The sequence below is a fragment of the Chenopodium album genome, chromosome 2 (genome assembly GCF_948465745.1).
Source record: "Chenopodium album chromosome 2, dcCheAlbu1.1, whole genome shotgun sequence".
Classification (NCBI taxonomy): domain Eukaryota; kingdom Viridiplantae; phylum Streptophyta; class Magnoliopsida; order Caryophyllales; family Amaranthaceae; genus Chenopodium; species Chenopodium album.
The window spans coordinates 11,225,220-11,241,023 of NC_137835.1; the positions used below are offsets into that span (position 1 = coordinate 11,225,220).

General features: G+C 38.7%; 1 protein-coding gene and 1 non-coding gene across 2 annotated transcripts; one reads left to right on the forward strand and one right to left on the reverse strand.

Annotated features, from left to right (window-relative positions):
* Positions 1 to 4,340: 4,340 nt before the first annotated feature.
* On the forward strand, positions 4,341 to 6,372 carry LOC145568390 (uncharacterized). Its single transcript, XM_081627817.1, has 2 exons — positions 4,341 to 5,685; positions 5,978 to 6,372. The coding sequence occupies exons 1-2, from the start codon at positions 4,341 to 4,343 to the stop codon at positions 6,370 to 6,372; spliced, it is 1,740 nt and encodes a 579-aa protein (XP_081483943.1).
* Positions 4,725 to 4,831, reverse strand: LOC145607739 (small nucleolar RNA R71). The gene has a single exon (XR_014105620.1). It is a non-coding gene; the product is annotated as a small nucleolar RNA R71 (small nucleolar RNA).
* Positions 6,373 to 15,804: the final 9,432 nt, after the last annotated feature.

Below are 15,804 nucleotides of genomic sequence, written 5' to 3' on the forward strand. Positions count from 1 at the left end.
ACCTCAAGCATATATGATGAAAAATCCGTATAAATTATTTTTAGGGTTTCTTTATGTTATAAATATAGAGCCATTGGGAGGTCACCACATGATCGCTTCTTGCAATCCTCATGTTCTTTCCAGTAGAAGGTGAAGAAAGCTCTTCTCATCTTTGGGTTAAGTCTCATTTATTAAATCGTGTAATTTCATGTGACTTTTATAAAGAAAGAGCTAATCTCAATTTTCAAATTTTCTGAACAAATTAAACACTTTATGCTTTAAATTTTAATATGTAAATCACAACTCCTTACCAATTTGATGATAGATTACTATACGTAAAAATATACATAAAGACTTGCGTGGACCTAGTCCACAATAATATTATTGTGTACCCAAGATTTATACACACGCAAGTGAAATTATATTAAACATAGTGACCCTTATTTTTAACATAATAACCTTATTTTTAACATAGTAACCTTTATTAAAACTTGTATAATCTATAAACTATTACTAAAACAAAACGTGCTGATGTCATCAATTCCTTAAAGGGTCTTACGTGTCAAGCTTTCATCAAAAAATTTCCCTCCAAATTTAATTATGATGTCATCAATTGATTTTTTTAAAAAAATTTTTTTAACCCTTTTCCTTTTACTTGCTAGAATATAGGATTAACTAGGTTTAAAACTAAAAATACGAAACTTGACTTTGACATCAATATTGTTCTATACTCCTTACTACTTTTGAATTTTTTTCAATATACAACAATATTAGATTTTGATAGCTAATTATATGCATTATTTTAGCTTCCATTCTAAACATATAAGCTCAATAGACATGAAACTTAAATAAAATTTGTCTAACCATCATTTTAGTAAATTTTACATAACATCATAGTAATTATTATGCTGCAACATTAAATAATAAACGTATTTAAAAAAGGACTATGTACATGTTTTTTTTTATTATTATTTATATACCATTTTTTTTTGTTATTTTAAAATGATATTAATAACAAAATATATAAAAGAAATATGGAAAATTACTTATCACCACCGTGCAACGCGCGGGGTACTATACTAGTCTACTAATAATACAAAAATGACAACCGCTGACATCATGCTAGACACATGTCAAATTGTTAATAAAAATTTTTCCTCCAAAATTATTCATGATAACTTTATTTTATACCTTTTTATTTCTATTTTTTTGAAAGTTTATGCATTGTTTTAAAAAACTTTTGATTAGCTATATTATTATTAGTATATATCAATTTCCGAAAAATAATCTAAATAATTTAATGCTTCCTTAGCTACCTCTGTCATCATTCAATTTTTCTATAACCTCTATTTTTTTTTTTTTTGATATTTTATGTATTATTTATTTTGGGATTTCTAAAAATTGTTATATGAAAAAAAATAATAAACAAATTTAGAAAATTTTATTTGTTCAAATCGTGCATCACACGAGAATAATCTAGTGTTTAATATTATTGTAAACTTCAATTCGATGTTATGACTCTAATTTTAACATAATGACCTTTATTATTCACATTGACCAGTATATAAATATTTCATTAAAAAAATTAACCTATTATAGCCTATATATTACCAAAGTGACTTTTATTTCAACATAGTGACCTTATTTTTTATTATAATGACTTTTTTTTTATTAATAAAACAACCATAGTTTCTCTAATATTAGTGGTCCACATTAGTGTGAACCAGGTTCATTTAAGAATTTGTGCAAAACCTATTAACAAGACCCGTATTTAGCTATTTCGTTCGATCTCCATTTTAAACAATTATGGTACTGTTCGCTTCACCTTATTTTTGTTGAACTGAAATTAATTTTAGTGAACTAAAATTATTTTTGTTGATTTTAAATTATTTTTACTGAACTAAAATTAATTTTATAGAACTAAAATTATTTTCGCTGAACTAAAATTAATTATATTGATTCTCTATTATACTTTTGCTTATAGTTACTGATTTTTGCTTAACTGAAATCAATTTTACTGAACTGATATTTTTTTTTTCTAAGCTGAAATTATTTTTAATGAACTGAAATTAATTTTACCAGATAATTGTTTTTTAGGATAAAGTGAACAACGCCATATTGTCAGATTAATCAAAAATCAAATAAAAGCTAAAATTAAGTAATTTTCCCTAAATTTTTTAAACTTTATAATCTACCCAAATTAAATAATAAAAGCTAGAGTAAATTTAAAACCATCAAATCCCTCATTAATAAAAAAACATGGTTTTGCCATAATTTACAAAATTCGAACCTTGTTTTTTTTTTTTTTTTTTTTTTTTTTTTTGAGAATGAAGATTAAATCATTTATTGTTTCAATTAGGCTACTTTAGAATTGAATTAAGACCTTGTTCACTTCACCTTAAAATAATAATATTATGTAAGAAATAATTTCATTCTAATAAAAATAATTTCAGTTCAGCAAAAATAATTTCAGTTCAGCAAAAATAATTTCAGATGTAAATTTCTGTTAATTTTAAAAAAGAGTTATAAAAGAGACTCAAATTAAATAATTTAAGTTCAGCAAAAATAATTTTAGTTCAGTATAAATAATTCCAGTTCAACAAAAATAAGGTGAAGTGGACGAACCTAAGTGAAGTTAACGAAGAATTGATAACTACCTTTAGAGCTGTAAAAAACTAACCCGACCCTAAAACAGTAAAACCTGACCTGAACCAGCAATGATCTGAACCCAACCTGTACCCGCACATTGGGGTGAAATAATAACACGACATTATACATGATTTATATGTGATATTTGGTCATATTTTATTGTGTTTCCTTCATTTTCCTACTCTTTTAGAGCTATTATTCTTCCTTTTTCGATATTGCTCTTCTCGGTTTGTTTGTTTTTGTTTTTATAGGAATAGGGATCGATTTGCGTGGAGTTCAACTTGGACGCAAGATATTCTTCATATGGAGCGTTTTTAACATCCACAAAGCATCATGGCAGCCTAGTCCGCAGCTTGATTGCGGTTTACTATGACCTACCGCAGCCTACCTGCGGCGCACTTCACAAAGGAGCAAGAATTCAAGTCGGCAGCCTACACCGCAGCAATACCGCGGCTCTCGACCTTGTACCGCAGCCCGGTTGCGGCCTCTTCATCACCAACGAATTTAGCCCTATTTTAGGGATTTTAGGAGTCCTAATCCTAAGAAAAGACTACTACTATTTTCCTATCATATAAATAGGTTTTAGATAGTCTTTTATCGATGACTTTTACATACATTATTTTAGAGCTTTTGGTATTACGTTCTTCATTATTATTTTCAAGATTCAAGTTTTCATATTTAATTCCAATTCCAAGTATTGATTTCTCTTCCTTATTCTCTTTAATTTTTATTGTTATTATGTTTTCTTTAATTAATTGTCTTGTTATTTCTATTATTATGTGTGAGTAGTTTCATAATCTAGGGTTAGGTTGAACCCTAATATGGATTGATGTGTTATTTAATTCCCAATTCCCAATTTAATTAATTCATAATTTCTCTTTGTTAGGGTTGGTTTTATTATCAATGATAAACTAGAAATAGTATTATTGAATGTGATTAGGTTTACAACGAAAGTTGATTCTTAATTGAATTTAGAACCCTAATTAAAAGTAAGAGCTTTTATGCATGAAAATAGCTAATTGTTCTTGCTAGGGCTTATAAGATGCCGTTCTCAATGTCTTTAATATGTATGATTCCATGAAAATAGGTATGATTGCATGTTAGGGAAGCTATTAGTTGATCGAAAGAAACTCTTAGTATTGTTTTAGGAAGCATCCGTCCTGTGGAATATTTATTGATTTAAATTGAGGGAAAGGGATTGTTCTATTGCATTGATTCATATTAGTGGGGATACTTAATCTTAGATGTCTTTAGTTCTTGATTAATTCATTATTATAATTTTCTTTGCTTGATAGTTCGTAATTGTTCTAGAATAGATTTCTCGATATTGATTGGTTACTTGCTTAGTATTGATTTGAGTCTGTTTAATTAGTAGTCCTTAGTCTCTTGGGATTCGACCCCTACTTGCTTAACTACATAGTAGAGTTAGTTCGGTTATTTTTATTAGGTACGCGACACGCCTATCAAATTTTGGCGCCGTTGCCGGGGACTAACGATTTTACACTAGTTATTTGTGATTCGTTTTTACTAAGCTTTATTTGTTTCTTCGGCTATTGTCTCTTGTGTTTTTTATTTCTTTGCTTTTAGTTCTTTGTTGCATGCAAACTCGACGTTCAGGGTCAGACGATTTAATTCCATTTGATTCTGAAATTGAAGCAACTGCAAGGAGACGAGGAGGTAGAAGAAGAAGGAGAAATAAAAACCATAGAAACATGGTCGACCCAAGCACAAAGTCTCTTTTGGAATATGGCATTCCCGATACCACAACGGGACTCCTCTCTAGCATTGTCAGACCACCCGTTACTGCTCAGAACTTTGAATTGAAGCCACAGTTCATTCAATTCATCTCTAATGATTCATTTGCAGGCACACCTCACGAATGCCCTGTCAGTCATATTGATAGTTTCTTGGAAAAGTGCGATACCATGAAACTAAATGGTGTTACAGATGATGCTATTAGACTTCTCCTATTCCCTTTCTCATTACGGGATAGAGCAAAGGAATGGTTGAGAGATGAAGGTACTGGCTCTTTTGACACATGGGACAAACTGGTGAAAGCTTTTCTAGTCAAGTTCTTGGGACAGGAAAAAACTGCGAGGTTGAGAAATGAGCTATCTACTTTCGGGCAGTCAGATGATGAGTCCTTATATGAAGCATGGAGGAGGTTCAAGCGATTGCAGAGACAATGCCCTCATCATGGTATTCCTGAATGGATGTTGATCCAAACCTTTTATAATGGCTTGACTCATGAGTTCCGAATCTATATTGATGCTGCATCTGGGGTTTCTCTCTTGACTAAGAACCCAACTGAGGCAAAGGAGCTAATTGAGAAGATGGCGGCAAATGATAATTACCATCCAGGAGGACGACGCAATGTTAAAAAGGGAGGTATGCATGATGTTGATGCTCTAACCCTTTTAACTAGTTCTATGCAGGCATTGACAAGCAAGTTTGACAAGTTCCAAGCGGCATCTTCTGGCTCATCTGCTGAAACTTGTCAAATGTGTAATGTACAAGGTCACATTGCCCCTGATTGCCCACAAAATTCACATGAGATGTCGATTGAGGAAGCCAATGCATTCTACACTTTAAATCCCAAAAGGCCATATGATCCTCACTCAAACACATACAATGAAGGTTGGAAACATCATCCAAATTTCTCTTACAAGAATACCCAAGCTCAACAAAATCCACCTCCACCACCACCTCGAAACAATAATTATAATGCTCCACCCGGTTTCCAAGCAAGACCACCTTTAGTCCAACAACCTATGCAACCACCTCCACAAAAATCCAACCTTGAGCTAATGCTTGAGAACTTCGTTACCACAACGAACAACAACATCCAACAACTACAAGCTCAGAACAAGCTCATGGAAAATCAAATAAGTCAACTTGCTCATCAAGTTGGCCAATCTTTGAAGACTCCGGGCACTTTTCCGGGTCAAACAGAGCAACCACCAAAGGGGCATATGAATGTTGTGACTTTGAGGAGTGGAAAGCAGTTGGAAGACCCCCCCATGAAGGAGCCATCAAAGGAGCTTGTTGAAGCTAGAGGTAGTCAATAAAGAGAAGGTGGTCGATGGTAGCGCGATTGAGGAAGAGCCAAAGGCATCAACTCCACCACCACTTGTTCCATATGTGCCAACAGTTCCTTTCCCGCAGAGGTGGGCTCAAGCTAAGTTAGAGAAAAAGTATGGAAAATTTCTTGATATTCTGAAAAAGCTTCACATCAACATTCCATTCTTAGATGCAATATCTGAGATGCCATCTTATGCAAAATTTTTAAAGGATATGCTCTCTAACTAGAAGAAGCTACAGGAGAATGCAACAGTTGCATTGAATGCAGAGTGTAGTGCAATTTTGCAAAATACACTTCCTAAGAAACTAGGCGATCCAGGTAGCTACTCCATTCCAGTGAAGCTTGGGGATATAGAGATCAACAAGGCATTATGTAATCTTGGTGCAAGTTTGAGTCTCATGCCGCTCTCTATTTTCAAGAAACTTCAAATGGGTGAACTAAAGCCTACACGTATGTCTCTACAACTTTCAGATAGGTCGGTTAAATTTCCCTTGGGTATACTTGAAGATGTTCCTCTTCGTGTGGGAAAATTCTTTATCCCATGTGACTTTGTTGTGATGGAGATGGAAGAGGATGCACATGTCCCTATTATACTTGGTAGACCATTCTTAGCCACTGCAGGTGCAATCATTGATATGAAGAATGGAAAAATCACTTTTTAGGTGGGAGACGAGAAAATGGAGTATTCGCTCTTGAATGCTATGGAAACTCCTTCCATGGGAGAGACTATCTACCAAGTAGATGTCCTTGAGGATTTAGAACGTGAGCAACTTCCCTTAATCAAGACAGACAATGCATTGGAAACGGTGTTGGTAGGAAGCACCAGTGAGGAAGATTGGGAAACAAGGGAGTACACGCGGCTAATTGAGGAAGGAAAAGCAAATCCAACCACCGCTCTAGTGAAGGAAGTCCTTAGTGTATCAAGTGTTGGGGAGAGTACTACGCCTCCCGAGGTAGAGTTGAAACCCCTTCCCTCTACTCTTAAATATGCATATCTTGGTCCTAATAACACATGTCCTGTTATTGTTAATGCTGAGCTTAATGACACAAAATTAGAGCACTGCTCATTGTTTTGAGAAAATACAAAAGTGTTATTGGGTACACCATTGATGATATAAAGGGTATTAATCCCTCATTCTGCATGCATAAGATAATTCTTGAGGACGATCATACCTCCTCCATAGAACCTCAAAGACGACTTAATCCAAACATGATGGAGGTAGTAAAAAAAGAGGTTCTTAAATTACTTGCTGCGGGAATAATTTACCTTATCTCAGATAGTAAGTGGGTTAGTCCTGTACAAGTAGTTCCAAAGAAAGGAGGTATGACCGTTGTCAAGAATGACAAGGGTGAGCCAATCGCCACTAGAACTGTTACAGGTTGGCAAATGTGTATTACAGGAGGTTGAACAAGGCCACCTGGAAGGATCATTTTCCCCTTCCATTTATTGATCAGATGCTTGAACGTTTGGCTAAGCATTCCTTTTTCTGCTACTTGGACGGATACTCTGGTTTCTTTCGAATTCCCATATGTCCATGCGATCAGGAAAAGACTACTTTCACATGTCCCTATGGCACCTTCGCCTATCAAAGAATGCCATTTGGATTATGTAATGCTCCAGCCACGTTACAACGTTGTATGATGGCAATTTTATCAGGTCTTATTGAACATTCCATGGAAGTTTTTATGGATGACTTCTCTGTCTATGGAACATCTTTTGATGTATGTCTTGAAAATTTGGAAAAGGTGCTCCATAGATGTAAAGAAGTCAATTTAATTTTGAACTGGGAAAAATGCCATTTCATGGTACAACAAGGAGTTGTTCTAGGCCATGTGGTGTCAAATAAGGGTATTGAGGTTGATAAACCAAAGATAGAGGTCATTGAGCGACTACCTCCTCCTAATTCTGTAAAAGGAATTCGGAGTTTTCTTGGTCATGCAGGATTTTATAGGCGATTTATTAAAGATTTTTCGAAAATCGCTAGACCTCTAACTGAGCTTTTGGCCAAAGATGCCCCATTTGTATTTACTGATGCTTTTCTTGAGGCTTTTAACAGGTTGAAGGAATCATTGATCTCCTCTCCCGTTATGAAACCCCCGGATTGGACCCTACCATTTGAAATTATGTGTGATGCTAGTGACTATGCAATAGGGGCCGTCTTGGGGCAACGGAAAGATAGAAAACTTCACGCCATTTATTACTATAGTAAAACTCTTGATTCTGCCCAAATGAATTATGCCACAACTGAAAAAGAGATGCTAGCAGTAATTTATGCAATAGAGAAGTTCCACTCATACCTTGTTGGTTCGAAGGTGATAATTCACACAGATCATGCCGCATTGAAATATTTGATGACTAAGAGTCATGCCAAGCCGCGGTTGATTCGTTGGGTCCTTCTGTTGCAAGATTATGACATCGAGATACGGGACACAAAAGGGAATGAGAATGTCGTTGCAGACCATCTTTCTCGCCTCCTTCTCGATAAGGGGGATGGAGATGACCTCCCCATTGATGATTCTTTCCCCGATGAACATTTATTAGCACTCTCTCAAATTGAATCACCTTGGTATTATTATTTAGCTAATTTCTTGTCCACAGGTGTATTTCCTCACGGCTATTCGTCTCAACAAAAGAAAAAATTCTTTTACGAGGCCAAGCGACATTTTTGGGATGACCCATTCCTTTACAGGCTATGCGCAGATGCTATGATTAGACGATGCGTCGCAGAAGTTGAGGTAAGCAACATTATTTCACATTGCCATGACTTACCTTGTGGTGGACATGCAGGTCCTACAAAAACGGCCGCGAAGATTTTACAATGTGGTTTCTATTGGCCAACTTTGTTCAAGGACGTATACTCATATGTCAAGGCTTGTGATCGTTGTCAACGGACCGGCAACATTTCAAGGAAGAACGAGATGCCACTCAACGACATACTCGAGGTCGAGTTATTTGACGTGTAGGGGATAGATTTCATGGGACCATTCCCTTCTTCTAATGGAAATCGATACATTTTAGTGGTCGTTGACTATGTCTCAAAGTGGGTTGAAGCAATTGCTACTCCAACCAATGATGCTCGTGTGGTAAGCAAATTTTTCAAAAAAATTATTTTCCCTCTTTTTGGTTTACCACGTGTGTTGATTAGTGACAGGGGAACACACTTCTTGGAGCATCGATTTGAAGCAATGTTGAAAAAGTATGGAGTGAAACATAGGATCGGTATTGGTTATCACTCACAGACTAGTGGTCAAGTTGAGGTGTCAAACCGTGAAATCAAATCTATCTTAGAAAAAACTGTTGCAAGGACAAGAAAAGATTGGTCGATGAAAATTGATGATGCACTTGTAGGGGATTATAGGTACTCGTAGCGGAAATAATCATGAATCATATTCATCTAGCACCTAACCAAGGATCTCATGCATAACACATAAAGAGTAAGAATTATACCTTTGAAGCGTGATTCCACTAGCAATCGAGCAAGAACAAGGGAGACAAAGAACCTCAAACGTGATTCCTCTACTTGGTCCACAGGCACAGGTTAAGACCTCCACTAATGCTAGTTAGTCGCGATCGAACTCTTCAATCGACCTTCTACGGAGAAGTATGGGCAACGAACTAGTCACGAACCACCACGAACCACCGCGAACACCACCAGGATTGGTCGGCCGCAAGTCCAAAGGGGGGGAGAGGGGTGCCGTGAGAGAGAGAGAGAGATGAGGGAATTGGGATTGGTTGCCTTGATTCACAATTCACTGTAAGTTGATTGTGACTCTTATATCTGCAATCCTAGGCACATATCTTATTTATAGATCATATCCATAAATAAGAGTCCATGACCAAACCCAATTCCTAATCCCAATCAAACTACACTAGCCCAATCCTATTCATGATCAGTTAAATACTCATAAGGCCCAATAATGGGCCTCTTACTTGCTTAACCCAATACCTTTGTGTGTGACCTCATAGGATCCATTCTAGCGGGCTTTAGGCTATTTTACTAGCCCAAAGATCATTTCTCATAGTCTAGCAACAGATGATGACGCCCCAAGAGAACGAACTTATTATCTCCATAATAGTGATCCTTGATATATCTAGTAATTGCACTTATCGAAGACATAACTCCTTCAATCTCCCACTTGTCTGAGACAAGTGCGCAATATTCAAATTCCTTAAGTCAATGTGTGCCAATTTGATAATATGATTGCATCTCATGTCGTGATCATATTAGTCCACAAATCTTTTCTTGAAAACTGAGTGAGAATTACAAAACAAATGATTACTGTGTAATCCATTTGAGCACGACCATGAATTTTCTGAATTCTCCCTCTTCAAGGGGCCAAGACACATTCCTAATTAAATAGGTAGACTCAATCCAATCTTGTGGAAACCAAAGCTCCCACTCAATTTCAGAAATAACCGGGAAACACCCTTTATAATCTCCAGTTACGGGAAGACGTTTGAGTGTACCACAGCCATAACATCCATTGAATGAAATCTATTTCGGGGTATTTTTACCCCCTTTTTATAGACAAATGAGAGGCTAACAAATGGCCCAATAGTAAGCCAACACGTGGCATCCTGCTCAGCTAAATAAAGGCTAATAAGAGCATGACACGTGGCCTTAAGAGAGATATCAGAAAAAGAGGGGCTCAAAGCCCATTAAGGAAACATGCCTAGCATGAAGGAAACCCTAATACACGTGTCAACCACGTATAGGGCAGCCAATCTTCCTAGGTTATGATACCCTAGGAGCATGATCTCCCACTTCCCTATAAATACCCCATCATTTCATGATGGAAGGGGACACACAATTCTATAAGGCACAATGCCCAAAATATGCTCTCACTTCTCTCTACTTTCTCTCTCTAAAATTCCGTTTTCCGGTCACATACTTGATCGTCGGAGGCGAAAATCCGGTAAACTGGAGTTCCGTTGTTTTGCAGGGGTTCGGCCGTACGAGTGTTGCATCCCGGATCTGTCTCCCGCGGGAATCCATACCCCCCTTTCGGGTTATCCAAAAAATGCCCGAAACATTTGGCGCCGTCTGTGGGGAGGCACATCTGGAATGCCACTTAGCCATAATCGAACACCTTCTCAAGAAATAGAACTCTTCGTTACAAACGTAACCCAATGTGGGGGCAAAGTCGTAAAAGTCTCAGATCGTCGTCCTTTAGACAATAAGACGAACTCCTGTGTAAATGTAAGATTTGGGCGGCAAAATCAAACATCATTATTATGATTGATTAAAAAAAAAAAAAAAAAGGGAAAAGCCGCCCAACTTATTTTGTGAATGTATTGTAGCACTACTATTAGCACTATTATTATATATATAATAATAGTTTGCATGGCAACCAGCTGTGTACATGCAAATGTGCATATATAAATATATGCTCAAGGTATTATGCATACTGTACGCCCGTGAGGGGTGTATTCATCAAGTCCTATATTATTGCATGGCTATGAAAGCTTGGAAGCCATCTTGTACCCAGTCATACGGCTCTAAGCTAAGGCTGCCCAACCAATGGAGTTAGCAATAATGCAAGTGGCCATCAGTGTATGCCGCACAAGCAATGAAGGCTGAAAGAAATACGAACCTTGGTGGCTCAAAATAGTCAAAAAATAGCCAAGCAGCATGTACAAGCAAAATTAAAAAGCTTGTAGGGGCATTCCCTAGCTAAATTACTCGGCCATGAAGACCACGCGGTCGATAAGTCCATCCGGCCTTATAATGGACGGATGAACATTAGGAAGTCCTAAAAATCGCCTAAGGTATTTTTTACCTAAATAAGGCAAGGACACTCCCAGGCGTACAAGCCCTTAGAAATTTGCAAGTTGAGAAAATACTTGAAATTTCATGAGTACGTCCGAGAGATAGCGTCAAAGGACGACTCAATACCACACAAATAATAAAAAGTAATTAAATAAATATATATACAAAAGTATATAAGTTGAATGGCCAATTATGAAATAAGATAAAATAAAATATTGCAAGTGGAGTACATGAGTTAGCTGTTGCCGCTTGCTACAAGTATATATTAATTTATATATACATAAAGGAGCACATTCCCACCCACTTTCATTTCACTAGCTAACAAAGCTAAGGCCTAAGGTGCCATTACTTTCGGTCAACAGGTAGAGGATTCCTCCTTTACAAGCAACATGGCCGAGAGAAGAGGCAAACCATGCCCTTCAAAGCATAGCAGGTCGGCATTATTAATTTATTATAGCAGGTGCACCCTGACCGTGCTACGCAATTGAGCACCGTGGTGGCCGAGCAGCTCTTACGCAAAGCCCCGTGCTTTGAGTTTAATTCGGCCAAGAGCTGGCCGAGCATAGCTGACAGTCTGTCCGAGTGAAATCGGATACCTCACTCTTGCAAGCATAGGAACTCGACCAAGCTAATGAGCAACCTGACCGAGTTATCTAGCCATGCTAATAAGCAGCCGACTGCAATCAGCCTGACCGAGCAAAGTAGGCCGCAAATTGGCCAAGTTGCATCTCAAAGACGCATCACGACCTTGTTGTTAGGCGGCCAACAATATGTCCGAGTGAAATCGGGAGCCTCACCCTTCTAAACGTAGCAACTCGTCCAAGGCAGCCTGACCAAGCAGCTGCCTGTCTGGACGAGCAGCAGTCGGTGATCTAGCAGCAGCAGTAGCGTACAGTAACAAGAAGTAACAAGAAGCATGGCCGAGCATCAAGCTAACTGGCCGACTTGCCCTTCAAAGAACCACCATGTTCCCAAAAATAGGCGGCCAGCAACCTTGCTAAGCAGCCTGTCCGAGCTGCCCAAGAGGCCGAGTAAGAACTTGAAGATGGTCCCCAAGAGAATAGGTGGACGGACGGGAGCCGAGTTGGGTGTCCGGCCTGCCTTTGAGTAAGGGATAATGTAATGAATTTCAGTCGGACAGCTAAGATAGAAGCTCGTCCTTCATGTACTTGACGACGAAGAAAATCGTCCAAAATAAGGGAAATGATTTCTACTAGTCGGGCTCACGGTGTCAGAATGCTTAAAAAAAAATACCTTTTCGGAAATGGAAATGGTCCAGTAAGTCAAACTCACGGCTATGCCATGAATGACAGGCTTTTTTAGCCATCCGAGTTCGTTTAGGGCCCGAAATTGGCCTCCAAACATTTTTTCAAGATAAAAAGGGATGAAAAAATCGATGTAACGACCATATTAAGGGGCTGGATAGTGATATTATGTTATGAGGCATCATTACTATTCATTACCTATATGAGCAGCCTAGTCAAGCCACACATGGCTGAGTAAAATTGTATCGGTCTAATCTTGCCTCTATACGGCATGTGAGGATAAGCAACCAGCAGACTGGCCGTCCTGGGTGTCTGCTGACTGAGCAGCCACTAGCCTGTCCGAGAAGAATGTCCGCACAAGAACCCCCCAGGTCAGCCAAGCTAATGTCCGTGCAAAGCTGTCCATGTTGCCATCACGCAAAGCACCAAGTTTTTGCTTTCATACGGCCAGCAACCTAGCCGAGCTGCAGCTGGACCGTGTTGCCCTCAAGCTGCCCCCTATGTGCCTAGTTTCATACAGCCAGCTCCTTGGAATAGCTGCCAAGCCAGGCCGAGTTGCACATCAAAGGACCATCATATCATCTCTTTACTTCTATGCGGACAGAAGCTTAATTGGCCGAGTTGAGTATATCCCGAGCTAAATAGCAAAGCTCAGCAGGTCGGCATGAATAGATTGTCGAGCAAAGCATCGTATATTCTCATTTCCACACGGTCATCAACCTGGTCGAGCAAAAATAAATAGAGCATAGGTGCTCGGCCAAGAGCAACTTGGCCGAGCCAAAATTGAGAAGCTCGTCCGAGTAAAATTGGAATGTATGCTCTTGAAAGCATAGATGGTCGGCCAACTAGAGCAGTCAAGGCAACGCACCATGTTCTTCAATTCAGGCGGCCAACAACCTTGCCGAGTTGTCCGTCCGCGTAAAAAGGGAAAGCATGCCCTCCCAAGCATAGCAGGTCGGCCCTTTGCTAAGTGTCCGACTTGCCTTGTAGCAAGCAACCTCCTTGCGATTTAATGCGGCCAACAACATGTCCGAGTAGCCCATCAATTAAGCACCATGCTTCTACTTTTAGGCGGCAAGTAGCCGTCCGAGTGAGCATAGAAGCTCAGCAAGAATGCATCAAAGCAGCTAAGTCCGAGCTCCCTATGCGTGTCAACACTCCTTCCTAAATTCAAGCGGTCGTTAGAGGGCCGAGCTTGGTGGCCGAGTTGTACGTGAGCAAAGGCCCACCTCCCTACTTCTAGACGGCCATCTTGCAGGAAGTAATTGCAATGACCCTCCTTGTGAACTTAGTTGGGCAACGAACGCACCAAAGCCATCTTGATCATGGTCGTATGATTGTGTATAGAGTATAGAAAGCAAAAATTTGTTATCATCATTATATATAGGAAATATATAATGTAGGTTTGTTATTATTATTATCAAGATCTTACGTGTCTTGATGGTGTATTAGATGGTGATGATGATAGAAAGTGCAATGAGTTAAATGTGGCCTAGTGGAGTACATTCTCAAAAGTCACACCCAAAGCAAACACCTGGCAAACAATTGTTCCTTGAATTGTGATCAAATAACTTACAAGTTGGGCCTCCACCTTGTTAAGCCCATATGCCAAAAGCTACAACTTTCAGAGAAAAGAAGAAGAGTAGACCGCCTAAGCTATGAGAAATCTATGGGCCGAATGGTGGTATTATTGTCAGCAATATAATCACTATTATGATTTACAATATTGATTTCAAAAAAATAAAAAAAATAAAAAAAATAAAAAAAAATTGTGTCCGAGCTTCCTAGCCAAGTGAACGGATAGTCTGGCATGGATAAGTGTCCGAGTTGCTATTGAGCAAGGGATTTCCTTTCCTATTTTAGGCGGACAGGTTCTAAGTCAGCCATGGATAGGTGTCCGAGTTTCTATTGAGCAAAGAACCTCCTAACCAATTTTAGGCGGACAAGTACAAAGTCCGAGCTAGGTGTCCGAGCTGCTATTGAGCAAGGGACCTCCTAACCGATTTCAAACGACCAAGCATTGAGTCGGCTATGTGCCAAACATGGAATGAATTGGCCAATGTGTCAAATGAAGTTAAATCGTGGCTGAGCTGCTATTAAGCAAAGGAACTTCCTTCTCATTTCTAGGTGGCCTTTACAAAGGAAGTTAATCAACACAAACAGTTCAGTACCAAGATAGAAGCAACATTCACATATGATCTTGGTGAAGTGTCGATTATGATAATTGGCTCGACATTCAAGAGTTGAATACAGAATCAAAGCATTCAAGCTAACCTTTCTCCAAGTCGAATTTCTAAAGATGGTCGAATGACGACCAATGATAAGCAAGAGAGCCTTTAGCAAGGGCAAGGCATGTGGTCCTAGCCAAATCATGCAGCCTACCGCATGATGGCATGCAATATCTGAAGTTGGGCCTTTAGAGAGTCGTCCAGCAAAAAAGTGAAACCGAGTACCAAGATTAGGCCTGTCCGAAAATAATCAAACGGACATGAGGCTAACCTAGTGTAAAGTCCTAATGGATAGGGGCTAGTATGCAAAAGATAGCAAAGAAAATGGTCGAGCCGCCCGATGCATGAGCCGAAAGGCCTAACTAATGAGAAAGCAACCTTCCTTTAGAAGGATAAGTGGCCAGTATTAAAAGCCAATTGGACGAGCACCATGAGGCCTCGACTTATTACTAAAGACCGCAAGCGGCAACAAATTTCTAAAGCCTAATGCAATTAGGCCGATTAGGCCCTCCATGAATTCAAGATGCATACTTAGTGTTCGACCCTCTATGTAAGCATTCATTGCTCACAAGATAGCTTCAAGGTCGGGTATCGTTACAATATAATCAAGTTCATAATTGAAAAAAGAAGAAAGCCTATCAAAATAAGATAAGGCAGCTCCTTCTAGTTTTATTCAAAGACAAGCCACCCCATTGGGGCAATAAGGAAAGACTAAAGTCCAAACATTCCTTATTGAGTAGCCACTCCCTGAAATTAAGGACAAAGGTCCCTTAGTATAAGGCTTTGGCCCAATAAGCGTATTACTACCTTCTGATAAGCCTCCCTTGATA